Consider the following 27,867-nt stretch of genomic DNA (forward strand, 5'->3'; position numbering starts at 1 on the left):
GGGTGCCCAGTGCTGCAGAGTGGAGACCCCGGAATCCACTTGCAGAGCTTCAGGTGACTCTGATGCCCGCATCTGGGGGCCGTCCGTTAGAGGGTCGCTGCAGTAATCCCCGCTCTCAGAAGTCACGCAGCCCCAACTCCCGCTTGGTATCCAATGCCTCGTTTTACAAAGTTGCCTGGGAGCTCACGCTCCTCTCCCGAGGCGATGAAGGGCGAGGGACTAAATAAAAGGCTGGTGGCTTTTCACTCACCAGGAATGGGACTGAGTGGCCGAAGGGCAGGAGTCCCCTGCTATACACCACGCAACTCTGGATGGAGGTGTAATTTTCACGCTATTTACAGGGCTTTTCAAGGGCCTCAGCCTGAGGACTTGTGATTGGCTTTAGGGCAGATCTATCACTCATCCTCTGGGTTAGAGGTGGGTGGAAGGTCAACCACGACCAATACAAAACCACTCCTCAAGATAAGCCCCGCCCCATCTAGCTTCCTGTTGCTGTCCATCAACCACCCCGTGGGAGGAACTTTGCTTCCCTCCAGTTGGCTGGCGAACATGTCGCTCACTCTTCAGTAGATTTCCGGTTGGTGCCTCCTACCGTCCATCAGTTACATTTCACATGCCTATTGGCCAAACCAACGTCGCTCTAGATACCTGTCTTTGATTGGTTAGTAGTGCTGTCGGTCCCCAATGCACAACACTCTTATTGGTGAACAGTGCCGTCGCTCGGGCGGTGGCGGGCTCCGGGATTGGCGGGTGCTGGGCGGGCGGTGTCAGGCTCTCGGTGGCGGCGGAGGCGGCGGAGGCCAGGGAGGAAGATGTCGTAATGAGCGGTGGGTCTTGGCCGCTGCCGGCGGGGTCTTCCTAGCCCCCAAGGGTCGGGAAGACGGGCAGAGGCCGCAGGGAGGGGGAACCGGGGCCGGGGGTTGCCCCCTGGGGCCGGGGCCTGGCGCCGGGGCCCGGCTCCGGGAGGGGCGGGGGAGGGAGGATTCCCGCCCGGAGGAGGAGCGGGGCTGGCCAGCCGGGCGGAGGCACCCGGAAGGGGGCGTTCGACTCCCCGCCTCCTCGGAGCCCGCTGGGCGGGAGGGCAGCGCTTCCGGGGGCTGGCAGGACGAGCGGGCACCTGGGGCCGACCGATCACCCCTCCGCCTGGTCGTCCCCCAGCCCCCCCCAGCGCTGTCCGGCCCGGGGCTATGGCTTGGGCCTGCTCCGAGGAGGCGACCGGACCCCCTCGCGGTTGCCCTGTGCCCGGAGGACCCTCCTGCACTCGAAGTCTAGGTGCCCATTCAGGGCTCGCCCGAGTGCAGAGATGGGCAGGGGATGCTTGCGATCCAGGTGGCGCCAAGCACATGCACACCGCGGGGTCTAGAAGCCAACGTGGTTGCCAGTGTCTCCCCATGGAGAGAGGGTGTCGGGACACCAGGGCACTCCCTAGGCAGAGGACCCCTCGCCTTGGACTGCGAGTAGGCAGAACCTTGCCATGTGTTCCTTGGGATCCTTGAGCCTCCAGCTAAGTATCTTCAGAAACGGAGAGACGTTTAAGAACTTGTTGGCGGAGCCAGCCCGGACCTGCCGAACCCCAGAGGCCGGGCACAAACCTAGGGAATGAATGCACGAGAGAAATAAAGCAGAAGGGGCGTTTCTTCTCTCCCGCCGCACCCCCGTCCCTGCGAATGGCCTGTGTTCCGGGGGGCTTTATAGTTTTAGTTGAAAAGGAGCTGTGTTTCCTCTGGGCAGTTGAGAAACCTGTCTTCACTGCATTCACTGGCTTTGATTCCAAGATACTGTCGTGTTTAATCGTAACTTGATCCGGAGGGACTCGGTCTGGCTTTCCTCGGTGCACATGTTCCCGAACTTTGTTTCTTCTTCTGAGGTTGACTTCCTGGCTCACTGATGTGTTGTTTCCTAGCAAAGGGGAAGGAAGAGCCAGTAGGTCTGCTTCGAGCAGTGAATTGGTTCCTGGTCGTCCTCCGTGACACCGACTGCATGGCAGAGGGAGGGGGGATGACTTTTAAGGGACACTGGCGTGCACTGTCTAAAACTTACGTGCTGCCCCCCACAAGGCGTTCAGTGTGGCAGCGGAGGGCTAAACGTTGAGTTGGTATTTGGGGTAAGGTTTTTTGGGCTGGAAAGTTCAGGATTGTTAGCCAACTCACGGAGAGACGGAAAGGAGTGAATGATGGTGGAGTCCACACCGTAGGAGTAATTTCGAGTAATGACCCAACGAAACCTGTTGTCTGCAGTAATTAATGTAACTGCAGGGACTTTTTAAATTCCTGTGTCTGCCCTGGCCGGTTTGGCACAGTGGATAGAGCGTCAGCCTACGGACTGAAGGGTCTCAGGTTCGATTCCAGTCAAGGGCATGTACCTTGGTTGCGGGCACATCCCCAGTGGGGAGTGTGCAGGAGGCAGCTGATCGATGTTTCTCTCTCATCGATGTTTCTGACTCTCCCTCTCTCTTCCTCTCTGTAAAAAAAAAAAAAAAAAAAAAAATCAATAAATTCCTGTGTCTGGTGAAGGGGCTCATCTGTCATACAACCTATCAATTGGGCTGATGATGTCAGTGTGCCAGTGGCTTCTAACAGGCATTAATTCCTGTTGGAAATGGATTCTCATTGGGCCAATTGGTAAGATTTCTAATTCTGGTTTTTCCACTTGGTTGGACAGAGGCTTAACCTCTTCATTGAACAGCAGCAACAACAAGAAAAAGACGCTCTTCTGGCATATGAACCCCCTGAGCTAGGCTGTTAAAGACACATTCTCTCTGCCAAGGAGGCCCAGGTTGAGGTAGTTCATAGTCATAGCCTGACTACCCAGCAGGGAGGCAGAGTGTGACTTCACTGTTGACAGCACAGAGATGAGATTCTACTAACGTTTGGGCCTCTGGAGGTCTGTCAGAGGAAAGAAGAAGCTGTAAGAAGATTTTAGCAAATGTCTGGGCAGTCATTTTGGTGTCTTGGCCTTGCACTTCCTAGTTCTGTTGATTAGTAGCAGCCTTTTGGAGAAGTTGCAGGGTCCCTAACCGGTCCTTTGCCATAGGTATGTAACAACTCTTAAGCTTGCTTTAAGCAAGTATTGCCCAACTAGGGCCCTGTGAAGACATTCTAAGCCAGTGGTTCTCAACCTTCTGGCCCTTTAAATACAGTTCCTCATGTTGTGACCCAACCATAAAATTATTTTTGTTGCTACTTCATAACTGTAATGTTGCCACTGTTCTGAATCTTAATGTAAATATCTGATATGCAGGATGGTCTTAGGCAACCCCTGTGAAAGGGTCGTTCGACCGCCAAAGGGGTCACAACCCACAGGTTGAGAACCGCTGTTCTAAGCTGTTGCAGCCAACTAATACACCCTGATATTGACTTGGGTTCAGCAATTTTCTAGACATTGCTCACCCCCATTTCTATGATGGAAATGTATGATTTTCTTCCAAGACTTATCTTCACGCCTCTGTTCTCTGTATTCACACAGATTAGATGCCTCACTTCCAAAGATTGAAACACTGAGGGATATTTTAGAGGGGGTGGGCAGTGGCCACAGAAGAAAGGATGCAGAGAAACACTGCTTTAAAGGGTGTAGAGTATTAGAAAGTTTGGAGGTATGGCTGTGTGAATACTTCTGAGTTTACTAGTAAACAATTCCATGGTCCAGGCTGAAGCCTTGTGGACTGCAGACTTGGAGTAACCTCTGTTTAAGGCCCCGATACTTGCTTAGGAGTTCACTGGATGATAGTGTCCCTTTGGGATTTGTGAACTTCTCGACAAGTGTGAAACCAGGAACACTTGGTCTACAAGCTGGACCCAGCCAGCACAAGCTGGGCGGAAGACTGGACCTCCTTATGGAATGTCTCTGTTGACGTTTTTGCTTGTTTGTTTGTTTTTTTGCTTTGCTTTAGTTTTGGATCCACATGCAACTCCTTGTGTGACTTCTAGACCTGTTGAAGGAGGGGGAAATGCTTTCTCTTCATTTCTTCCTTCGTATTCATAGAGCCAGTGCTTAGATCTTTATATTTCTGAAACGCATTTGAAAGTCTCTCAAGTTCTTCCTAAATTATCAGTAGATTTCTTTTTGGCTGGAAGCATTTTCGTAGGAGACCTCAGGGTAGGGAGGTCTCACTTTTCTGTTATCTATTGGAAGGCAGGTAAAAACATGGGGCATTACCAATTCAAGGGCATCGCCAGCCTAAGGAGGAAAGGGATTAGCGATTGCCCTTGGGGAGATGCTCCCAGGTTGTACTGTTGGACTTGTTCCAGTTGACGGGATTCCAACGTGGAAACCGATTTTCCTACGGCTGAAAAGAGTCCAGGAGCAAGCTGGAGTCCAGGAGCAGGCTCAGAGTCAGCACTCAGCCGGGGTGCGGGGGGAGGCTGCCCACTGCGTGTCCAGGAAGCGTTCTTTTCAGATGCGCTGAGGCCCCGTGGCCCAGGGAATTACTGTACTTCTCCTCACGCCGGGGCCTGGCCGGCCTGCTCTGCTCAGGAGCGAGGGAGTGTGAAGGGGCTGAGTGCCCAGTTAGACGTTGCTGTTTGCCTCCTGTGCGGAGCTCTGAGTGTTGAGATGACAGGGCTGTTTGTGTCACAGGAAGAGCAGGCTTACAGACCCAGCTGTTGGAACCCTTCCTTTGGACGTCTCATTCCTTAGCTACAATTTGTTTCGACATCAGAGCTGCATGCTGTGCCGAGCCAGAAGCCCCGGAACATCACAAAGCAGAGGTTTAGCTGGGGCGACGCTTGTTTTTGATGCTGAGGGCCCTGCGATGCCCGTTTGTCCCTAGGCTGTTTCGTGGCCTTTTTCATCTCAGCCGCGGGGTGAAAGTGGCTCAGGGAGCAGTAGGCCCGGGCCTGCACATTTCCAGATGCCCTCTTTCTAGAGCTTCCTCGTCTCCCTCTCCTTTGGGACTTGGTGGAACGACAAAGCAGCCTCTTTAGAGAGTGTGAATAGGGAATAAGAGACAGCAGGCAGGACTATGTGATTGGAAGTGGAATATTTCTGCTCCTGGTCATTGTCTAATTGGAAGTCTCAGATTAGTCTGAAAACAGAGCAAGTCATTTCCCAGCCTTCAAAAAAGTAATTGGTAAGCCAACCCTCCCTTCCCTTCCCAGGGGAAATGAAGTCACCACGCATTTCAGAAGCCGATCCTAGCCCAGGAGTGACTCAAATGTGCCCTCCCCCCCCCCCCCCCAAACATACCCTATATGCTAACTGAAAGAAGCATTGAAATGTGGTGTGGTGATGACGTGTGTGTTTGCCCCTGCCCAGGAGCAGGAATGGACTGTGCACTTAGCCTGTGTGAGGTGACTGGTGGGGGTGAGAGTTCCATCTGGCACTGGATCAGCTAAGCTAACCTAGTGAGCAGATCCCAGCTGAGTCAAAGGATATGCAAATCTGCAGGTTTTCTCTTTCGGTTCTTAAGCTCCATATAGGCTCTCCCACTCTGCAGCCTCTAGGGTTCATGCATTCATCCACTCAACAAATATATATATATTAAGTACCTACTATGTGCCTGGTACAGAGGTATATCAATGGGTGAGGCAGAGAGAAGTCCATGCCTTTAGGAAGCTTACATCTTAGTGGGAGACAATAAATAACTAATACAGGGGTCCTCAAACTACGGCCCGCGGGCCACATGCAAATACAAATATTGTATTTGTTCCCGTTTTGTTTTTTTACTTCAAAATAAGGTATGTGCAGTGTGCATAGGAATTTGCTCATAGTTTTTTTTTTTAACTATAGTCCGGCCCTCCAACGGTCTGAGGGACAGTGAACTGGCCCCCTGTTTAAAAAGTTTGAGGACCCCTGAACTAATAGATGTTAGGCAAGGAGAAGTGCTAAGGAGAAAAATAGAGGACAGGAAGAATGTGTGTGTGTGTGTGGGGGGGGGTGTATAATTTTATAGGGCAGTTTCGGAAGGCCTCTATGGGAAATGACATTTGCGTAAAACTGAAAGAGTGGAGAGCCTAAGCCATCCTCAATCTGGGGTGAGAGACAGAGGGTGAGAACGCAAGCAGAGAGAACAGCAAGTGCAAAGGCCCTGCCTGAGAGGGGCCTTATCTGGCTCGTTCAGGAACCGTAGGGAGGCCCTCGTGCTGACGTAGTGAGGGAGAATGATGGGGCGAAGTCAGAGAGGTCACAGGACACAAGCCCTGGGTGTCACTGTGGGGACTCTGGCTCTTCATTTGAACGGGAGATGGAATGCTATTGGAGGGCTCTGAGCAGAGGACTGACGTCATGCTTTAAGTTTGATGGGTCTCACTGGACGCCTGTTGAGAAAAGACTAACAGGGACAGGTCAGAAGCCCAGCCAGGAAGAAGGCTTTCACAGTTACAGACGAGAGATGATGGGGACCTGAACCTGGGTGGTAACAAGAGGTGGTGGGGAAAGCAATCAGATTCTGAATATATTTTGAGGGTAGAGCCAAAAGTTTGCAGACTCCAATGCAGAGTGTGGAACCAAAGAAGGATCCAGGATGACTCCCACGGTTTCGGGCTGAGCAGCTGGAGGGATGGGGTGTCATTCACCGCAGTGCGGAAGTTTGACAGGCTCAGAATGAGATATCAGTAGCCCTGTTTGGGCTAGAGATGCTTACTAATACATCCAAGTGGAGACTTCAGTAGGCAGTCAGATATGCAAACCTGACAATATAAATTTGGGAGTCCTCATTATGTAGAACCTATATGTTCATTGATTTTTTAAAACTATGAGACTAGATGAAATCACCCAGGAAATATGTGAAAACTGAAGAAAAACGGGTCTGGAGACTGAGTCCTCGGGCAGCTCAACCACTTGGAATTTGGGGGGAGGGGCGGACCCAGTAAAGGAGTCTGACAAGGGGGAGTCAGAGAGGTAGGAGGCTAACCTGGCAAGTATGTCTTGGAGTCCAGTGAAGAAGGTGTTTCAAGGAGGACGAGGGGTCAACTGCCAGATCAGCACAGAAGATGAGGTCTGAGAATTAACCATTAGGCTTAGTAAGGTGGAGGCCACTGATGGTGTGAGCAGTTTCTGTGGTGTGGATGGGGCAGGCGCAACATGGTTGGAACAGGTTTAAGAAAGACTGGCTGGGAAGAAATTAGGGACAGTAAATACAAGTGACTCTTGCAAGGAATTTTTCTGGAAAAAAGAAATAATAGATTTAGCTAATAAAGGGAATTTTAACCTTTTTTAAAAATATAATTTTATTGATTTTAGAGAAGAAGGGAGAGGGATAGAGGGATAGAGAATCATTGATTGGCAGAGAATCATTGATTGGCAGCCTTCTGCGTGCCCCAGCTGAGTATGGAGCCCGAAACCCGGGCATATGCCCTGACCTGGAATCTGAACCGTGACCTCCTAGTTCATAGGTTGACGTTCAATCATTGAGCCAAGCCGGTCAACTTCCTGATGAAATTGTGGACACACATCAGGGTCATGGGCTGAGGATGGGATCAAAGTTAGGAGTAGGGAAGACTGGATGGCTTGGTAAAGTGTCTGGGTGGAGACAAGATCTCCATTCTGACCCAGCTGCAACCGAAGTATGTGCCCTTGACCTGGAATGGAACCTGCGAGCCTTGGTCCCAGGGCCCACACTCTATCCACTGAGCCCAAACGGCCAGGGCTCCATTCTTTATATACCTTCCTCCTTTGGCCGTGGCATTAGCAAGGCATCCCCCAGAGTTGTTCATATTTAATGAAAGTCAAAAAAATTTCTTTTACTGTTATAGAGCTCTTTTATATGGTTATTGTGATTGCTGGAGATTAGCTTCTGGGAAATATTCTGTGCAATTTGGAGTCATTCACAAGCTGATTCTCTGACTTAGCCCATTTGTCAACTCCCTTTGAGGTCCGACGTTGTTCTCTAAACCCAGCCTGGTGTGCTTTTCCCTTACCAGCTCTGAATTCTCCCAGGCAAGGCAACTGGGAAAGACTAGGCTTAGAAACTGTTTTGTTGGCTTTAGGCCAGCTGAGCTGACCAAAATAGACAGCAGAAGGACTGTTTGTGCGGAGTGAAATTCCTCCAGGGGAAATACCATAGCAGGAGGCCAAGAAAGCAATCGCTGGGATGGTAGGAACCTGAGGCAAAAAAAAAAAAAAAAGCTGCGTACCCACAAGATCTGGCTATGGAATTTGAGTCAAGTTCTCTCTCAGAGGAGAAAGAGCTTCGTGAAGCCTACTGTTGTAGTATTTCTTTGGTCCCCTTTTCTCTCTCATTCCCTGCGTCTCAGTGAAAGACCAGTGGAACAGCCTCTAGTCCGATGGCCAGAGCTTTGGGATCCCTCGGGCCTCTTCCTGTTATGCCCATGGAAAGACCCCCCAGGACAGAAACACACTCCCTCCTGTGTGGGGGGAAGTGCTGTGAAGGGTGCCCTGGTGCCTGTACCCGGGCACATAACAGGAGCATTTACCCCACATTGTGGGGGTGGGAGGGAGAGGAAAGTTTCCCCCCAGTAAGTTATAAAGGACCTCGGAAGGAGGACTGGAGATCAACAAATGGAAGAGAGCATGCTTGGGCTCCAAGTGAGAGAGGGCATTTCTGTAGGTCCAAAAATGGAGAAAACGGTGTGCCTGCCGGAGGGAAGGGCAGGAGGTAAGTAGGAGAGGTAGCGGGGAAAGAGGGGCAGGTGGTTTTGACCTCTATAAGCTTATCATGAGATCAACTGGAAGTTCTTGCAGGATTTTATAAGGGGAGAGGCTGGATGGAATTTGCATTTTAAAATGATTCTGACCAGATTATGGAAGCCGGAGAAGAGGGGCAAGACCAGAGGTGGGGAGCTATTTTGAAGGCTTTGGGCAGTATTTCAGGCTGAGCCACAGTGGTTAATGCTAGGATAATGGCGATGGAGGTGAGGAGCCATGAGTGGACTGTGGAGAGCTTTATATTTAGGAGGTAGAATCAGGAGGGCTTGATTGGTTGGCAATGGGGATGATGCTCAGATATCATTGTGATTGGAAATATCAGGAGAGAGGCTGGTTTAACCAGACATTCACTCAGCCTGCAGCACTGAAGGGTCCCTGGGCTGTGGACTGGACTTAGTGTATCTGTTCAGCAAACAGACCTGGCCCACCTGGGAAGCCCTCCCGTCTCAGGGGTCCTGGGAGGCCTCTGTGAGGAAATGACATGCCTGTTACATAGTGGTCTCTCAGTAAATTACATAGTGGTCTCTGAGACCTGAAGGATGAGTAGGTCTTAGCTAGTAAGAGAAGAAAGAGCTCTAAGCAAGGAAAGGGCAGTGGAGAGATGAAGGATCTTCAAGGATCTGGAAGAAGGCCCCTGGTGCCAGGGGATGAGAAAGCTGGAGAGAGAGTGGGCAGAGGTGACAGCTCAGTGTGGGAGGCAGTCCAAGCGACAGGCCCACAGAGGGCTGGGTGTACCGGTCTGCACTGGGCTGAGAGACCTGGGCCACACAAGACCTGGGAGTTGTCAGCCTATGGAAGGTGCTTGAAGCCAAGTCAGAGGGGACAGAGGTAGAAATGAATAATCTATCTCAGAGGTTCTCAACCTGTGGGTCGAGACCCCTTTGGCGGTCGAACGACCCTTTCACAGGGGTCGCCTAAGACCATCCTGCATATCAGATATTTACATGACGATTCATAACAGTAGCAACATTACAGTTATGAAGTAGCAACGAAAATAATTTTATGGTTGGGTCACAACATGAGGAACTGTATTTAAAGGGCCAGAAGGTTGAGAACCACTGATCTATCTGTATATCAAGAGCTGGGATTCTCGGGATGCTTTTCTGCTGGTCTTAGAATTAAACTGGCTTCCAGTATAGAGAAAGGAAAGACAGTAGTCCCATCAGACACTGGACGGCTTGTTGGATGACCTTGGAAGTTTTCCTTGAAACCTGAGAGCTACTCTTGCCTGTATAGTAAATCCCTGTAAAGTTTCACCAGCCGAGGTGAAATCTGTTGGGAAAGTCTTAGCCAACCTGAATGATAGAACTCTGAAAGAAATGACACCTTCTTTTTCAAGAGTATGCAATAATCCCACTTACCAATGTTGCTAAATGTAGGGTTCAGTGACTGGATGTAAACTGCTGTTAAAAGCCGTCGTACATCCCCGGCCCGTGTGGCTCGGTTGGAGCATTGTCCTGTACATCGTAGGGTTGCGGGTTCAGTCACTGTTGAGGGTGTGTACAGGAAAGCAACTGGTCGATGTTTCTCTCTCTCCCTCCCTCCCCCTTCCCCTCTCTCTAAGAAAATCAATAAGCATGTTCTCGAGTGAGGATAAAAAAAAGAAAAGCAAAAGGTAGAATTAAAATGGTGGACGTGGTATAAAACAGTAGGAGTCCTTTTGCAGTCTTCATACAACTATTTAGCCTTGCTTTGAATAATATGAAGGAAAGCACAATTTATGTCCAAATTACACATTTTAAATATAAGGTTCCAAATTAATGTGATTCTAAAGTACTTTGATCAGAGTCTTGTAGTTACTGTCTGCGCCATTTCTTAACCACTTCTCATTTCCAGACACCAACGGGAAACGCTTCTCTTCTCCCTTTTATGGTTAATCTCAGGGTATAATTCTGCAATGGCGGGGAGCGAGATCCTCTCTGTTTTGGTTGCCCAGGGGCCACAAAACTCTGAGTGATCCTAGGAGAGATACAAACATCGGCTTGCAATCTAGAGGAGTATTTCAAGAGCCAGCTGGGGAGGAAAATGAAACCAAATTGAAATGGTGCAGCGTCGAGTGCCAGCAGTCTGCAGCTTGCTTCAGTAGATTCTGCTGTGGCTTCCTAACTGAAGGCTCACTCAGAGCCCCGCCAGGTCTCCAAACAGTTGGAGTCCAGGGTAGTAATGACTGCAGCGGGAGACAGGGAGATGGGAAAGGCAGGTGAGTAAGAAGCTCTAGGCCAGTTTTCATTTTGTTTGCACTCTGTCCTGTTCTGATGTCCTTCCGTTTCATAACAGACGATGTCTCAGGGAGAGTCATTCACCAAGTTTAGCGAAGTGAACCTGAGCCCAGGCAGCCTCCTGGGAAAGCCTCTGCTTTCCCTTTCCAGCCCCGCCAGCAGCGAACTCATCTTGTGTTTTTATCAGTAACGTGGTCTGAGAATTGTAAACATCTAAAAGGCAATTCAGTCCAACTTCCCACCCCATCTAGACATCCTGACTCCAACAGACACTTACTCTGCCTCAGGCTAAGTGGTTCCAGAGAAGGGAGAACATTACTTCAAAAGGCAACTTATTCCATCTTTTGAAAGTTTCCCTCTTAATCTGAAATCTGCCTTCTTGAAATTTCCATCCTGAAATCTTGGTTCCACCCTTTGAACCCAGGATGGAATATAATACCCTGGTGGATACTGCTGCTCGGGCACCCTGGTCACAACCATTGCTGCTGCTCTCTGAACCAGCTCCTACTGCAAAGCCCCCTTTCAAAATGTCCCTCAGAATGAAACCTGCCACTCAGATGTAGCCCAAGTGTGCAGAACACACTAGGACTATTATTTTTCTTCTTCTGTGATTGAACTTTGGGAAATGCAGTGCAAGATTGCAGTAGCTTTTTTGGCAACAGCATCGAGATTCTGTTGGCGCCTGTTTAGCTTTGAGTTAAAACCACTGCAGCTTTTTCACATGAGGCTCACGATTAAGCTCTGTCTTCCTGTCCTATATACATGTTACTTTTTTAAAAATCTTAAGAATTTATTCAACTTTAAAGTTTAAACCACCAGTTATTGGTTACCCACTACATGATTAATGCTTTTCATATGAATTGTTGATGCCTCCTGGAATCCCATGAGGATGACTACCTATGTTTTATAGAGGGTGCTGATGACTAGCACAGTACAAATTCTCACTTAGGTCTGGAGCCTTCTGCACATACCATTTTTTAAAGAGCTCTTTGAACCCTAATACTGACACCCATTGTGTTTGCAGTCCTTCTCAGTCCTATGACATCTGCAAATTGAACGTGCCTACTAAGTCGTTGGACAGTTTTCCAAAGTTGGGAGGTGGTTAGACTACTCTAAAGCAGCAATTTCCAGTCTCTGTGGCACAAAAGCAATTTAGTGAGTCACAATCAGCATCTCTATATATAAAAGCCTAATATGCAAATTGTCCCCGAGGGAGTTCTACCGGGAGACCAATTGCTCGCTATGACATGTGCTGACCACCAGGGGTGGCACGGAACAAAGGGAGGCCCCAGCTGGTAGCCAGAAGGAAGGCCCTGATTGGCCCTGATAGCTGGCCAGGCCTAGGGACCCTACCTGTGCATGAATTTCATGCACCAGGCCTCTAGTTTAAAAATAAAAGCCTAGGCCCTGCTGGCATGGGTTCAGTGGTTGAGCATGGACCTATGAACCAGAGGGTCATGGGTTTGATTCCCGGTCAGGGTACATGCCTGGATTTCAGGCTTGGTCCCCAGTAGAGGGTGTGCAGGAGGCAGCTGATCAATGATTCTCCTGCTCTCTCCTCCTTTCCTCCCTCTCTAAAATCAATAAAAACATTGATGTTTCTCTCTTTTTCCCTTCCTCTCTAAAAATCAATTCTTAATTTTAAATTTTTTATTGATTTTAGGGGAGAGAGAGAGAGATAGAAACATCAATGATAAGAATCATTGATTGGCTGCTTACTGCACACCCCCCACTGGGGATCGAGCCCACAACCCAGGCATGTGCCCTTGACTGGAATCAAACCCAGGACCCTTCATTCTGCAGGCCAATGCTCTATCCACTGAGCAAAACCAGCCAGAGCTCTAAAAACCAATTTTTAAAAATAGTTTAAAAACAAGAAATAGAGTAGGAAAATATCAAAGTCCATCACATGTAGTAAGGGCATATTTTGTTTCTGGAAACTTTATATATATATGTTGATTTCAGAGAGGAAGGGAGAGAGAGAGAGAGAGAAAGAGAGAGAGAGAGAGAAACATCAACGATGAGAGAATGAGCCAAACTGGTTATTGCATGAGCACAGGACAAGGAAGTGTGTGGGTGTATGTGTGAGTGTGTGTGCACTGGATCTTGATGTAAATTGTTTTTATAGCTGTGGTTCATGGTCTGAATAGTTTGAACGCTGCTGTAGAGAAAAGATGTTTTGAGTCAACTTAGATTGTTTTCATTATAATGCTACAACTTAATTATGTACTCACATAAGTCTGTATCAATTCACTGATCTAGCTCCTATAAAATTAATTAAATAACTACCCAAAAGCCAGTAAAATTCAAACCGAAGACATCATTCTGGGAGGACATTAGTGTGAACCTGAATCGCTGTTGTCAGCATAAGCACGGCACAGACTTGACATCATGGCCTCCGTGGCTTCCTTCCGCACGCCTCCCTGCAGTGTCTAGTGAGGAGACACAATCCTCCCAGCTTCTGAAGAGCTGTCATCCCTCACGTTGCACAAATGTATTGAATGAGTTAAATGCAGAATTAAGTTGTCTTAATTAGCCCACGACGTTAGAATAGTACCACTTGGCACTAGTGCAGTTGTAAATACACACCTAGGCCCTGAAATGTGCAAATCTGGGGTCAGCAACAATCACCCAGCGACCTACAGTATTTGTTCCTTTTTAAAAGATGATCTTCACAGTGAAGACAAGAACAAAACATTCTGGTAGAGAGAGCTGGAGCCTCTGAGGAGAAGCCTGCAGACCCTGGTCCTGGGCCCCATCCCTAGTGTGAGGCACCCTGGTTGACCTCACAGCAGCCAGCTAGACAGCATGGATCTCAACACTTAGGTGGAGGCACGTTCAACTTAGCCCCCAAAATAGACTATTATCCTGCCTGCAATGCCTTCCCTTCTTATCAGAATATTACAAAAATTTCATCCAGGTGCCTTGTTGAAAGAAAATGTGCAGCGTATACCATTCTGACGTATCCAGCCAAAACCCCACAAAACAGGTTTGTTCAGGATGACAGACGTTTTTTGCAGCCGTGTGCTTACTCCTATGATTACTGTCCTGCTCCCTTACCTCAGTAATTGTAGTGCTGGTCAATCATTCATTCCAGGGTTTTGACAAGGATCAGAGTCTAATATTTCCAGATCTCCCTCTCCTCTGGGTTTTGCCCGGAGCTGCCCTCTGGCTTCTCACTCGTTTTACTCCTGTGCTACAGTCTCTCCTCCTCTGGAGTGCTGTGTGGCCTTAGAGCCTGGGGACCATTTAAGGCGTTGGTGTGCCTTCTCACTAGTCCATCACCTGTCCTGATTCAGTCCCCCATTCACCTTTTCTTCACCTTTTCCCATTTAAGAATCTTCCTCCCAGCCCTAGCTGGTGTGGCTCAGTGGATAGAGCGCCAGCCTGCGGACTGAAGGGTCCCGGGTTTGATTCTGGTCAAGGGCACATACCAGGTTGCAGGCTCAATCCCCAGTAGGGGGCGTGCAGGAGGCAGCTGATCAATGATTCCCTCATCATTGATGTTTCTATCTTTCTCTCCCTCTCCCTTCCTCTTTGAAATCAATAAAAATATATTTTAAAAAAACAACAACCACCCTTCTCCCATAGAGAGAAGCCAGAGGCCAGCGAAAATTGAATTGTTCCACTTTCTCCCCAACCTCTCCTCTCCTCAATAGATGCCCAGCAGGGGCTCAGTGGCTAAGCCATTTTGCCTTTTTGAGCCTCTGAAGTAATTAATACCCTTCTTGTTTCTGTACTTCCCGAAATCGACTTTCGAAGGGTCTAGGGTACAAGTTAGACTCTGCCCAGTGTCCTTTTTTCTTCAGTGATGTATGAACTGTAAGCTTCGATTCCTTCCCCCAATTCTCATGATTTCCATTTTACCTATCTTATATTTATCTTAGGTGAGACTTAATTCAGAGCAGAGATTCCTTTAATTACTTCCTCAATGTTCTTTATCTTCCTTTATTTTAAAAAGAGTACAGTAGAATACATTTATTGTGAGAAAATGACAAAATACAGAGAAAAACAAGGAGAAAAATTCTCTCAGTCAAGCAAAATCCAACTACCAGGAGATAATGGTTTTTAACATTTTAGCAATTTAAGACTTTTTCCTGCTATATTCCTATATTGAAATACATATACATTTAAACAAAAATAGAATTTACTCTATCTTTATTCTCATTATATTCAGTGATTAGCTTCCTAGTCTTAGTGATACCTATTGGGCCAACCAGGTGATGCCTAGTATGGGGCCATCCCTGTTGTCTTACATTGAAGTGTAAATTCACATAAAGCACTTCTCCATATGCTGTAGATCAATACCTGGGCCGTCGGGCCTTTGTGGTGAAGGCTGAGCACAAAGCACCTAGGACTTGGGCATGGAGTAGCTGTGTCCTCCTTGTCAGGGATCCTGACTGAGCCAGGCTTCTCTTCCAGTCTGGCGTGGCGTCTGGCCACAGCAGCAGAGCAGGAAACCTGGGTCAGGGCTGGAGGAGTAGCTGGGGGAGGGGGCTTCCCCACCCACCATGCAGGGGTTCTGACCTCGGGAGTCAGCAGTGCCCCACAGAGAGGGCTCCTTGGGTTCACGGTGCCGTTACGGAAGCTGCTCCTGGTATAATCTCAGCATCTTCGTGTTATCTCAGGCTTTATGTTGGCTGGAGGGGACAGTCCAGGGAAGGCAGGACCAGCTGTCCTCACAGCCGTGGATGGCTGAGTCTGAGGAGAGGAGAGGAGAAGGGCACCTGCTGAAAAGATGCAGGTTGCTCAGCTTGAGTGGGTCAGTGTGGGGAAAGCTCTGAGAGAAGCGGCAGCAAAGAGACAAAACGGAAATACCAGGCAAGTGGGTTTGGGTTCTTTGGGGGCATTTTGTGCATTACTTTCTTTTCTTCCAGCAGATCCACACACCAGCATGGCTGCCACTGCTGCTGTCAGTCCCAGTGACTACCTGCAGCCCGCTGCCTCCAGCACCCAGGTGAGTGGGCTCTGAGGGTGGGGGGCCGCATCGGCCTGGAAGGACTCCTGAAGCTGCCATTCAGCCAGACTGAGCACTCACTGTAAACACCCCAGGACAGGAGACCAGGGGGAGTTCGGTTATCTGCTGTTTCTGAACTAAGAAACCATGGCCACTAACCTAAGGTGCCACCGTTGGGTCAGGGGGAAAAGCAGGATTAAACTCAAGGTCTCTTCCACTAGACTCCACTGACCATAGAAGGAAAATAGAGACTGTGTGCCCACAGCCCAGAGACTCCCTTGTAGCCTCAAAAGAGCAGCCTTCCCTGGTCAGTGAAGTCATGTCCCTAGAAAACACGTGACCAGAGGGTTTACTCCTCTTGCTCCTCCCTTTTCCTTTCCTTCTCTCCCTTCCTCAGTTGAGGAATCAGGGATCCCTTAATCCCTGTGGTGAGCCAACGGAACTCCATGTACGAGCTCAGGGTGGTTCTGTGCCCTGTTAGAAACGAGGCCAGTGGGGAGTAAGTGGCCAGCTCATGCTGTTAGTTCACCCTGTCCTGGGTGCTTCTGGGGCACTACCTCCTGAGAAAGACATTTCCCACCCTTTCTCCCTCATTACTCAAGTGGAGGCTGGTGCACGTCATTCGTGCACTGGGGGAGGGAGGGGTCCCTCAGCCCAGCCTGCACCCTCTCGCAGTCCGGGACCCCTCGGGGGATATCTCCTAAGCTGGCAGTCGGATATCCCCTGAGGGGTCCAGAGGTGGGAGAGAGGCTTCAGCCACCGCCACTGCACTCGCCAGCCGTGAGCCCGGCTTCTGGCTGAGCGGTTCTGCCACTATGGGAGTGCACCGACTACCAGAGGGCAGCTCCTGCGTTGAGCGTCTGCCCCCTGGTGGTCAGTGCGTCATCGGGACTGGTCGTACTGCTGTTTGGCTGATTTGCATATTAGGGTTTTATTATATAGGATGGAGAAGCCAGCAGGGACAACAGGACCACTGCAGGGGGAGGGTGCTGGCACCCTGCCTGCCACAGAAGTGGGGAGGAACCTGCCAAGAGGAGAGGATCAAAACAGGCAGAGGGTGGCTGGGCTACAGGCCCTCACGTCTCACTCCTTTTCTCCTCTGGGTTTTTTGCAGGATTCCCAGCCGTCTCCCTTAGCCCTGCTTGCTGCAACATGTAGCAAAATTGGGCCTCCAGCTGTTGAGGCTGCTGTGACGCCGCCTGCTCCCCCACAGCCCACACCACGGAAACTGGTCCCTATCAAACCTGCCCCTCTCCCTCTCAGCCCCGGCAAGAATAGCTTTGGAATCTTGTCCTCCAAAGGAAACATACTTCAGATTCAAGGGTCACAACTGAGCACATCCTATCCTGGGGGTCAGCTGGTGTTCGCCATCCAGAATCCCACTGTGATTAACAAAGGGACCCGAGCAAATGCCAACATCCAGTACCAGGCAGTCTCTCAGATTCAGGCGAGCAGTGGCCAGACCATCCAAGTACAGCCCAATCTCGCCAACCAAATCCAGATCATCCCTGGCACCAACCAAGCCATCATCACCCCCTCACCATCCGGTCACAAGCCTGTCCCCATCAAGCCAGCCCCTGCCCAGAAGTCAAGTACAACTACCACCCCTGTGCAGAGCGGGGCCAATGTGGTGAAGCTGACGGGTGGGGGTGGCAACGTGACACTTACTCTGCCTGTCAACAACCTTGTGAACACCAGCGACACCGGGGCCTCCACTCAGCTCCTCACGGAGAGTCCTCCCATCCCGCTGTCCAAGACGAGTAAGAAAGCCCGGAAGAAGAGTCTTCCTGCTGCCCAGCCCTCGGTGGCCGTGGCTGAGCAGGTGGAGACGGTGCTGATCGAGACCACAGCGGACAACATCATCCAGGCAGGAAACAACCTGCTCATTGTTCAGAGCCCTGGCGGGGGCCAGCCAGCTGTGGTCCAGCAGGTCCAGGTGGTGCCCCCCAAGGCCGAGCAGCAGCAGGTGGTGCAGATCCCCCAGCAGGCCCTGAGAGTGGTGCAGGCGGCATCTGCCACCCTCCCCACTGTCCCCCAGAAGCCCTCCCAGAACTTTCAGATCCAGGCGGCCGAGCCAACGCCTACTCAGGTACCACGCACACCCTCTGCACCTGCCTTCCTCTCCTTAGCACTAACTGGCTAGCGCTCCACTCAGCTTGCCTTTGAAGATGCTGCTGATGCATTTCCCGAGTTGATCTGAATGTTCAGAGTCAGTATCGTTTGGGGTGGGCAGTAAGTGCGGGAACCAGACTCTCCTGGGACACTGACATTTTCTCTCTGGTCCCTCCCAGGTCTACTTCCGTACGCCTTCCGGTGAGGTGCAGACGGTCCTTCTCCAGGACAGCTCCCCAGCAACAGCTGCACCCACCTCTGCCACCACCTGTAGCAGTCCTGCACCCCGTGCTCCCCATCCGAGCGGGACCAGCAAAAAACACTCAGCCGCAATTCTCCGGAAAGAGCGTCCCCTGCCAAAGATCGCCCCCGCCGGGAGCATCATCAGCCTGAATGCAGCCCAGCTGGCGGCGGCGGCCCAGGCCATGCAGACCATCAACATCAATGGTGTCCAAGTCCAGGGCGTGCCTGTCACCATCACCAACGCCGGCGGTGAGGGAAGACCCCTGGGCTGGGGCGTGGGTAGTGCCTGCACATCCCTCGCATCGGACCGTGCGCCAGCCCCGTGCTTCCCAGGAACAGGAGTGAGGAGAATACCTGACACTTGTCTCATCCTTTCCCGCTTAAAAGCGTGTCCACTCGGCCCTTAGCCCTGCGAGATAGTGTAAGATGCTATTGGCCCCAACTTACAGCTGAAGACCTTGAATATGGTGGAGAGAATAAGATATACTAGGAGAAAACTCCAGCTAACACCAAATGCAAATTCGTTTGGTACAGACCAAAGACAGATACATCTTCAAGGGAGGCCCTGGGTAAAGAAACTTGAAGGAAGACTTCCAGAATGAGGAAAGCCTTGAGTTAACGTTGGAAGGAAAGGAAGGAGCCTTTGGCAGTGGGAATGGCTTGTGCTTCACTTCTGCTGAGTGGGAATATTTGGTAATATTTACAGTATGAAAGCAGCGTTGCAAATCAGCAAAGGAATATTGTAGCTACCTAGCAAAAACGGTTCCTTGCCTCGCCTTCTTTAGCCAGGTGAAGGCCTTTACAGGGTAGTGGCACTTGAACACCAGCAATAGGTCAGCAGCATTCCCCTGCTTTGAAAGGCTTTATGCAAGTCCTAGAGGACTTGGTTTTTTTTTTCCAAAGCCCTCAGAACTGTCTTCTTTATTTTTTTTAATATGTTTTTATTGATTTCAGAGAGAGGGAGAGAGGGATAGAAACATCAGTGATGAGAGACCATCATTGATTGGCTGCCTTTTACACGCCCCCTACTGGGGATCATGCCTGCAACCCACCCCCCACCCCGGCATGTGTCCTGACCAGGAATCATACCTAACCTCCTGGTTCATGGGTCAGTGCTCAACCACTGAGCCACACCAGCCTGGCTCTTACTCTTATTAACAGAAATCCCTGGAGACTTTCCTGAGAGCAGGTATCTCACAAGGGCCTAAGGCTGGAGGAAATTCTGGAAGAAACGCCCCTCAAGACAAGACCCTTCCCAATTGAAACACGTGAAAGCACATTTGGCTGGTGTGGTGTGGTGGTTCAGCGCATTGATGCTGATGTCGACTGCCTGGGTTCAGACCCGAGTCCTACCACTTACTAGCTGTGTGACCTTGATAGGTTATTGGGCCTCAGTGTCTTCAGCTGTGAAAGGAGGATAATATATCTGTTTCGTAGGACTGTGCAGGTTGAAGGCGTATCTGGCATATAACAGGCTCTCAAAGCATTAGCTGTTCTGGTTATCCTTATCATGTGCAGAAGGGAAGGAGGGTGTCAGGCTCCCGGCTCTGTCCCTTCAGGCTTCCTCACCCCAACCGTGCCCTACCGCTCCCCACAGGGCAGCAGCAGCTGACGGTGCAGAATGTTTCTGGGAACAACCTGACCATCAGTGGGCTGAGCCCCACCCAAATCCAGCTGCAGATGGAGCAGGCCCTGTCTGGAGAGGCCCAGCCCGGGGAGAAGCGGCGCCGCATGGCCTGCACATGTCCCAACTGCAAGGATGGGGACAAGAGGTAATGGGAGCCAGCCTGGCAGCCTGGCTTGTGCCTGTTCCCCAAGCGCCTTCCTGGGTCACAGATCGGGGGGGCAAGGTAGCGACTCCACACCACCTTGCCTCCTCACCTCCTCTGTGCTCTCTGACCTGCCCCACATCCTCTCTCCATCCCATCCTGCCCATCTTCTCTTCCTTCCTCACTACCTTTCCCTTTCCCTCCCTCCCGCTCGCCATCCCCAGGTCTGGAGAGCAGGGCAAGAAGAAGCACGTGTGCCACATCCCCGACTGTGGCAAGACTTTCCGGAAGACATCCTTGCTGCGGGCCCACGTGCGCCTGCACACCGGCGAGCGGCCCTTTGTCTGCAACTGGTTCTTCTGTGGGAAGAGGTTCACACGAAGTGATGAACTCCAGCGGCACGCTCGCACCCACACAGGTCTGTTCCCTCCCCCGGTGGCACACTGCCTCCCAGACGGCTTCTCCCCCGCTTCCCTGGCAGGCTGCAACCACACGGGTCCTCCCCCCCCACTCCCCGCAGCCCCACTCCATGGCCCTCAGTGGCATCCAGATTCCTGGCCCTGCCGAGGAACTGCCACACTGAGCAGGGGCTACAGACTGTCTTCTCGGCTCCAAGCCTCCCCAGGAAATGCTTTCCAGCCATTCCTTTACACGGTGTTTCCCGAAGCATCATGCAGCCTCGATGACTTCCTCCATAGCTGCAGTTATTTATGTAACAAGCACTGACGTCGTATGCCAGGCACTGTACTGTGCACTTTACAGCCGACTAATTCAATCCTCAGAACAACTCTATGGGGAGGGTGCTTCGATCATGCCCATGTTACTGAGGCATGGAGAGGTGGCTTGGTCTCAGCTAGTGGAGCTGGGTTCAGGCGCAGGCCCCCTGGCTCCCAAATCCACACTCTTCCTCCCCCCCCCATTTGAAATATAATCATATCGATGAAACTATACATTTCTACATTAAAGACAAGTTATAGAATAATCCCGAGTAATGTTGATAGGAGCTACAACTTTAGCCCAATCTATTATTTTTTTTAAATATATTTTTATTGATTTCAGACAGGAAGGGAGAGGGAGAGAGAGAAACATCAATGATGAGAAAGAATCATTGATTGGCTGCCTCTTGCATGCCCCCCACTGGGGATCGAGCCCACAACCAAATAGAACCAGGGACCCTTGAGTCCACAGGCCGACGCTCTATCCACTAAGCCAAGCCAGCTAGGGCTAGCCCATCTATTATTTCTCTCTCTTCTTCTTTTTTTTTTTTTTTAATGTTTTTATTGATTTGAGAAAGAGCGGGAGAGAGATAGAAACATCAATGAGAGAAAAACATCATCAGTTGACTGTCTCCTGCATGTCCCCTACTGGGGATCAAGCCTGCAACCCGGGCATGTGCCCCAACCAGGAATCAAACCATTGACCTCTTGGTTCCTGGGTCGACACTCAACCACTGAGCCACACCAGCTGGGCTAGCCCATATATTTCAATTACAGGTATTATGATTTCAGATTTTCAAGGATGCAACAGCACTACATTGAGCTGTTATTACCAAGTCCACACTCTTAATTGCTACCCCATATTGCCTTTCCTATTATTATTTCCTGAATGATTGTTCTGAAATCGTTTCACTATTTTCACTCATTTATGGGTCCAATCACTATTACTATTATTTTGTTGTTGTTATTGTTAATCCTCACCTGAGGACGTTTTTTTCCATTAATTTTTAGAAACAGTGGAAGGGAGAGGGAGACAGAAACATTGATGTGAGAGAGACACATCAATTGGTTGCCTGCTGCATGCACCCTGACCAGGGCCAGGGAACTTGCAATCAATATACATGCCCTTGACCGGAATCGAACCCGGGACCCTTCGGTCTGCGGGCCAACGCTCTACCTACTGAGCCAAACCGGCTAGGGCGCAATCACTATTGTTTCTGACATCACAAGCTTGATGTCACGTGTGCCTCTCCTCTTGGGGGGCTGGGCTAGTCTGTGGATGAGCTCTGTGAGTGATGGCCATCTCCTCTTCCCAGGGGACAAACGCTTTGAGTGTGCCCAGTGTCAGAAGCGCTTCATGAGGAGTGATCACCTCACCAAACATTACAAGACGCACCTGGTCACGAAGAACTTGTAAGGCCCACTGAGGCGGGAAGCCCGAAGATGCAACCCCCCTGGTGGAAAGGAGGCCCCGGCGGTCCTGGGCCTGCCCTCAGCCCCTCCCTCCTGTTTTGCAACTGTCCTCACAGGAAGGGGTTCTGCTGCCCCACACTCGCCTCTGCTGAAGCCCTTGGCTCTGCCCTGGCCCTTGCCTCTCACCAGACCGGGGACACTGGCTCTGCCCAATGAGACGTTCTAAACCAGGACGAGTGGGAACCTTTATTTCCAAAGGAAAAACATGAATTTCACTCCATCGAGGAGCAAAGTGAGTCCTCCCCTCCCCCCCAACACTGCGAGAGTCGCATCACCGTGCCATGCCCCGCTCTCCTGCACCTCCCTGGCCCCGGGCCCTGCACCCAGGGCACCACCGGCACCCACCTCCTGCCAGGCTCAAGAGGCCACCTCCACTCCACATGCCCCGCCCTGCCACAACTCTTCTCCAGCACATTCCAACTTTCTATTTAAAAATGAAACTACCACGGACTCCCTGATCCCCCTTTTTCTATGGAGAACGTTGCCTTATACTCTATTTCAGATAATGAACACTGTGTATTGTGTGTGCTTTAAAGTTTTATTTAATTGCTCCCTTCCTCCTATACTTGTTACTCACCTCCCCCATGCCTGCTTTCAGTTTAGGGTTTTGGGGGGGCAGTGATGAGCATATGGGTGTTTTTTTCTCACTAGCAGTTCTCTTTTCTAAATGACACAGCATTTCAATTTGAATCTGGATTCAGATAAAAACTTCACATCCTGAACCTTTCCGCTCTCCCTTCATCTCACCTACCCCTACCGGCCCACGCTCTAGTTCTGTACAGTGTATATTGTATAATAGACAATTGTGTCTACTACATGTTTAAAAACATATTGCTTGTTATTTTTGAGGCTTTTAAATTAATAAACAAAATACAACTTTATTTTTAGTTGTAACTGCTTGAGGTATGTTTTATGATTGACAGATTTGTTATCCTTTATTAACGATGTACTTTGTTGTTCAGCATTGGGCTGACAAAAATTTTTTCTTGCTAATAAATTTAGTTGCCTGAGGCAAAATCCGCAACTTGGCAGTGCAGCTTCCTTTGTCTTTGACCTCATAGAGCTTGGAGAGGAGACTGAGGGGAGGGAACCCTGGTCTCAGTGGTCCACCTGGGACCAAGGCAGGACCTTCCTCTCCTGGCCTGAAAAGGGCTGCGGCCACACAGACCTCATGGCATGGGCACCAGCCCCCAGAGCACCTGGGTGGGGCCTCCAGGGGGACAGGCCTAGCATAGGTGTTCCTGCTTTGTTCTTCTATAGCCAGTTTTGCCCAGATCAAAGCAGGCACACTGTTCAGACTCAAGTCACAGCAATGTCTCCCTTACCAGCAAGCTGCTTCTTCCACTCAACTCTCCAACGCCCAGACACAGGTCTTGCTCTCACTTGGGAGAGATCGCCAAAGGGGCCTGGCTCTGTCATTTCCAGAGGCTAAAGAGTCTGGAGAAAACGAAATTCCCCAAGGACCCAGATCCCTTCCCAGGGTGGAGAGCCAGGCTGGAGCCCATCTCTATCCAAGAGAGGACCCTGGCCACAGATTCTGCTTTTCTCCTACCCCTCACCCCAGCACCAGCGGGGGCAGCGAGCTGTTTTGTTTTCACCAAGTGTTGCAGATTCACATCTTGGTGGGGATTTGCGGGGGAAGCGGAGAGGTATGAAGGAGGTCAGGGTTGTGATGTTACGGAGATTTTGATTGGAGTACACGGGCGGGATGCTGAGAGCAACCGGGCTGAAGGGAGACAGTTATTCTCAAGCAGATAAAGAACAGCATGTGCTCTCCTTACATGGATGGTGCCTTTTTACTCACCTTGAAGGGTGCACCCAGGGTCGCTGTTCCGTGCAGGAGCGCCAAGGCTCCTTTGGAGCTATCCACTCCCTCACTCTTTCCTTTGTCACCAGCGGCTGCATTTGCAAGCAAACAGCTCTTCCTTAACGCCAGCCCACCCTCACCCACTTCCGCTGGAGAAATAAAAGGGAGCCGGATCTCAGACGGAACACAGGTTCTCTGTCTCCATCACTTCTTCGTGATCAGGCAGGAAGCCCCGTCCTACCCACACTTAAGTCCTTGGAGTGATACCAGACCAACTCTGACACAGAAGCCTCTTAATGAGCCCATCAGCCCGGCATCTCATCGCTTCACTGGCAGGTGGAAGACGGGGGTGTATTTCTCTCTTCCTCTCACGTGGATGGTGCGACTGAAAACAAATGCCTCGCTGAGTTCTGAATTAGGACTGGTGGAGAGAAGGGGAATATTAACAAACTGGCCTCTTTCTCCCACGTTCCCCATGGCCTGTGCTGTCAGGCACAAGGAGTTCTCCTTTCCTGAGAGCTGATTCCAAGTCATCTGCTTCCGGTGCGGAAACTGACCGACCCCTGGGCATCCTTTGGAAATGAGGGTGCCAGCCCCGAGGGCAGAACTGAGTGCCGACACTCGGGATTCCCCTTCTCCACGAGGCAGGTTCCAAAGTTACGCCTGGCCGTCTCTGCCTCGCACGGGATGCCCGAGTTAGGAAGCGGGCAAGAGAATGTATTCTGCCTAGCCCAGGAAATGGCATGAGGGCAGAATGGAGATACCTGGTGGCAGATTAACCCTCATCTGCTGCAGCCCATCCATTAATTTACTTGTGAGTCGCAGGGGGTGGTGGACTGTTGTCCAGGCTAGAGCCACCCCCAGGACACCTGATGGGCAGGCTAAAAATGGAAATGTGGGGGCAGGCTATCCCCAGCAGCTTGGGAGTGCGGGGCCATGCTGCCCACATTCCATCCTCAGGGTCATCTGTACGAAAGCCACCCTCCCTGCCCCATCTCGTCTGCTCAGTGATGCTCAACACAGCAGCAGCTCTTTGATTCCAGATCCTAGAATTATACACCGGAAAGAAAAGAGGGCTGGGGAAGTTGCCCCCATACTGAAGGCAAATCCAGGCAAATTGCCCTTAAAAAAAAAAAAAATCAAACCAGCAAATAGAACTCAGGCTTCCTTCAAACTACTCAGTCCATTTCTTCAATCACCTTTTGGGGGCTCACTGAGGCCCTACATGAGTATGATGATGGGAGCCACCTGCAGCATCTCAGGTCCCTGGACCCATCAGGGGCTCCTGGCTCATGGATGTGGCTGAGGCCTACGTGGGAACCTAACGCACCCTCTCAGGACAGAGACCTCTTGTAACCTGACCAAGGCCTGTGGGGCTGGGATAAAGCCACTAAAGGAACTACAGGAATCTCAGGACAGGTGGCAGCTGGGTTTCCTAGTGAAGGGGTCCTCGGGGAGGAGAAGAGGCAGGAAGTGGATCAGGGAAGGTGGAATAAAGAACAGGGATGCGGGTGAAAAGAAAGCAAACTAGTGGTAAACGGCAGGGAACTGGGGCTGGAGAAGAGAGTCAAATACCTACCAACACTCGGGATCTCTCCATGAAACTAAGAATCGCCAGGTCACATCCGTGGGCCTGCCTGGGAGGCTATCCGGCCTCCTACCTGTGGCCCACACGCTAATGACAACGCAGCCAGGGCCACAAAGGAGACTGGTGCCCTGAGACCTCACTCAGCCTCGGAAAGCTTAACAGCCCTCCAGCCAACAAGGACACTTGGCCAGGCTCCCACCGGGTGCAAAAAACCCCCACAAAACACAAAACCACACACACACAAAAACAACCCAAGCCCTACTCACAATGCCTCGCACTGGCTACAGAGAGGCTTAACAAAACAGTTTATGCATAAACATGACAGATTAGCATTTCCTGGCTGGCATGCTAAGAAGGAGCCAGAGAAAGTAAGTGACACAGTCCATCCCATTAAGGAGCTCCTAATGGGGAACACGTATGAAAACCATAGGATGTATCTGCCAAGTGACCCATGAGCACATGGAAGAATCGTGTGAGGCGTCAACCCCATAACCACAGGCAGGACACTGAGGTAAGTCAGTCTCCTCTGCATCTCTCCTCTGGGTCCCCTGATAACCATACTTGGGACTCAGGCATCTGCTGGCAGAACACCAAGCACCCACCCTTCTGTGTGTCCTGAGTTCACCCCAAGCTGGGCCCAAGAATTCCCGAGCTTAGAGGCCCCAGCACACACACACCCGCCCCCTGCCCCCCCAGCCTGCCATCAGCCCCCTGGAAAGCTAGGCACTGTATCATTTCCATCCTCCTGCACCTCCTCCCACACTGTCCTTAACTCTCCCAGACCCTCTGACATGCTCACCCTTCCCCATGGTTTCAGGTGCCACTTTGGTGGCTCATGACACTAACCTGGTCTCATTAGCCCAGACCTCTCTCCTAAACTCCAGACTCCATTATATAATCGGACCAAAAATGCGTGTCCCATAAACCCTCGCACTCCACGGTGACTTCCTCTCTCCCCCAAACCTCCTCCTCTAACGTGCCCCACTTCAATGAACAGCACCACCCATGTTGCCTGAAGTCATCCTGGTGAGTTGATTCCCCTCCTCTCCATCTCCGCCCACCCACATACTCAGGCGCCAGGGTCCTGCTTCAGTTTGGACAACACTGCAGTGTCCTGACCTCCTTCACCCACCATCCACTTGGTCACCAGGTCCCAAAACACAACCACTAAGCTATAATGGAAATATATAATCCAATCATTTAGACTAAAGGATGATTTCAGAACATATATGCAAAAGAATGCCCAGCTGGTGTGGCTCAGTAGTTGAGCATCGACTTACGAACCAGATTATGGTTTGATTCCCGGTCAGGGCTTGATCCCCAATACGGGGCATGCAGGAAGCAGTTGATCGATGATTCTCTCTCATCATTGATTTTTTAAAAATATCTTTACTGATTTTTTTACAGAGAGGAAGGGAGAGAGACAGAGAGTTAGAAACATCGATGAGAGAGAAACACCGATCAGCTGCCTTCTGCACACTCCCTACTGGGGATCGAGCCTGCAACCAAGGTACATGGCCTTGACCAGAATCAAACCTGGGACCCTTCAGTCCACAGGCTGACGCTCTACCCACTGAGCCAAACCAGTCAGGGCTCATCATTGATGTTTCTATCTCTCCCTTCCTCTCTGAAATCAATAAAAAATAAATATTTTGTAAAAAGCTTTGAAAGAAGACAGGCAAAGCGTAGTCCCCAAACCCACCTGTAGCCTTTTTGTTTCATATGGAGAAACCAGTGTGCCTCTCTGTACAATGAAATATTGCAATATATTTTCTATCCAAGATTCTGGAGAAAAGATTAATAAATTTACCAAGTGGGGAGGGGAGGGTGGCAAAGTATTTAATAAAAAGCAGTGACAATACAAAATTCATTTCTCCCACACAGGCAAAACCCTTGCTGAGGGTACAGCAGTAGAGGCACCGCCAGTGGGTGTGTTCCCCACTCCTTCTTGCACTGCGGGGCTGCTTTGTAATCCGGACACCAAATCCCACGAAGCAGAAAAGCACAATGCAAGCCTACTTATTATCTCAAGACAAAGGGGGAAATAGTACAAGGCAACCAGTTGCAAGCTTCCTCACTAATTGCCGAGAAGGGGAGAGGCTGCTGGAATCTACTTTTTCTCATCTGGTCTTGAAAATAGAGGAATTAGACACTGTGGTTCGACAACAGCCAAGGATAAAAAAAGAATCATTGTCTAAAAGCCTAACCCAGGCCATCTGCCTGATCCTCAGCTGGCACGCCGCGCCCTTGCCTAAGTGCCCGGCTCGCGTTCTCACCACCCGTTCCAGCAGGATCACCCTGCTCCAAATCTCCCCAAGGCACCCAGCTTCTACTCACATTGTTCCCTCTTCCTGGAACGCTTGTTCCACTGTCCATCTG

General features: G+C 50.5%; 1 protein-coding gene and 1 long non-coding RNA gene across 10 annotated transcripts; one reads left to right on the forward strand and one right to left on the reverse strand.

Annotated features, from left to right (window-relative positions):
* The first annotated feature begins 688 nt into the window (after positions 1-688).
* On the forward strand, positions 689-27,833 carry SP2 (Sp2 transcription factor). 8 transcript variants are annotated; one of them, XM_023762580.1, is made up of 9 exons: positions 813-827; positions 13,744-13,812; positions 15,704-15,780; positions 16,895-17,869; positions 18,072-18,384; positions 19,733-19,907; positions 20,129-20,322; positions 21,937-22,033; positions 22,150-23,117. In XM_023762580.1, the coding sequence occupies exons 3-9, from the start codon at positions 15,718-15,720 to the stop codon at positions 22,247-22,249; spliced, it is 1,917 nt and encodes a 638-aa protein (XP_023618348.1). In that variant the 5' UTR covers positions 813-827; positions 13,744-13,812; positions 15,704-15,717; the 3' UTR covers positions 22,250-23,117. The 8 variants fall into 8 exon arrangements, with proteins under 8 accessions (XP_006098978.1, XP_006098977.1, XP_006098976.1 ...); XM_006098915.3 differs by lacking the exon at positions 13,744-13,812 and having other exon boundaries at positions 746-827; XM_006098914.3 differs by lacking the exon at positions 13,744-13,812 and having other exon boundaries at positions 789-827; positions 15,701-15,780.
* On the reverse strand, positions 14,739-27,867 carry LOC111827942. 2 transcript variants are annotated; one of them, XR_002831690.1, is made up of 3 exons: positions 27,826-27,867; positions 23,898-24,049; positions 14,739-15,553 (listed from the first exon to the last, which is right to left on the reverse strand). It is a non-coding gene; the product is annotated as an uncharacterized LOC111827942 (long non-coding RNA). The 2 variants fall into 2 exon arrangements; XR_002831689.1 differs by lacking the exon at positions 27,826-27,867 and having other exon boundaries at positions 23,898-24,674.

The sequence above is a fragment of the Myotis lucifugus genome, unplaced genomic scaffold, assembly GCF_000147115.1.
Source record: "Myotis lucifugus unplaced genomic scaffold, Myoluc2.0 scaffold_254, whole genome shotgun sequence".
Classification (NCBI taxonomy): Eukaryota; Metazoa; Chordata; class Mammalia; order Chiroptera; family Vespertilionidae; genus Myotis; species Myotis lucifugus.

Bases quoted from the DNA above. Each gene is read 5' to 3' on its own strand.
- SP2 (XM_006098914.3), top strand. The intron at 15,781-16,894 runs GTGAGTGGGCTC...GGTTTTTTGCAG, and splicing joins CCGCTGCCTCCAGCACCCAG to GATTCCCAGCCGTCTCCCTT. The intron at 17,870-18,071 runs GTACCACGCACA...GGTCCCTCCCAG, and splicing joins CCGAGCCAACGCCTACTCAG to GTCTACTTCCGTACGCCTTC.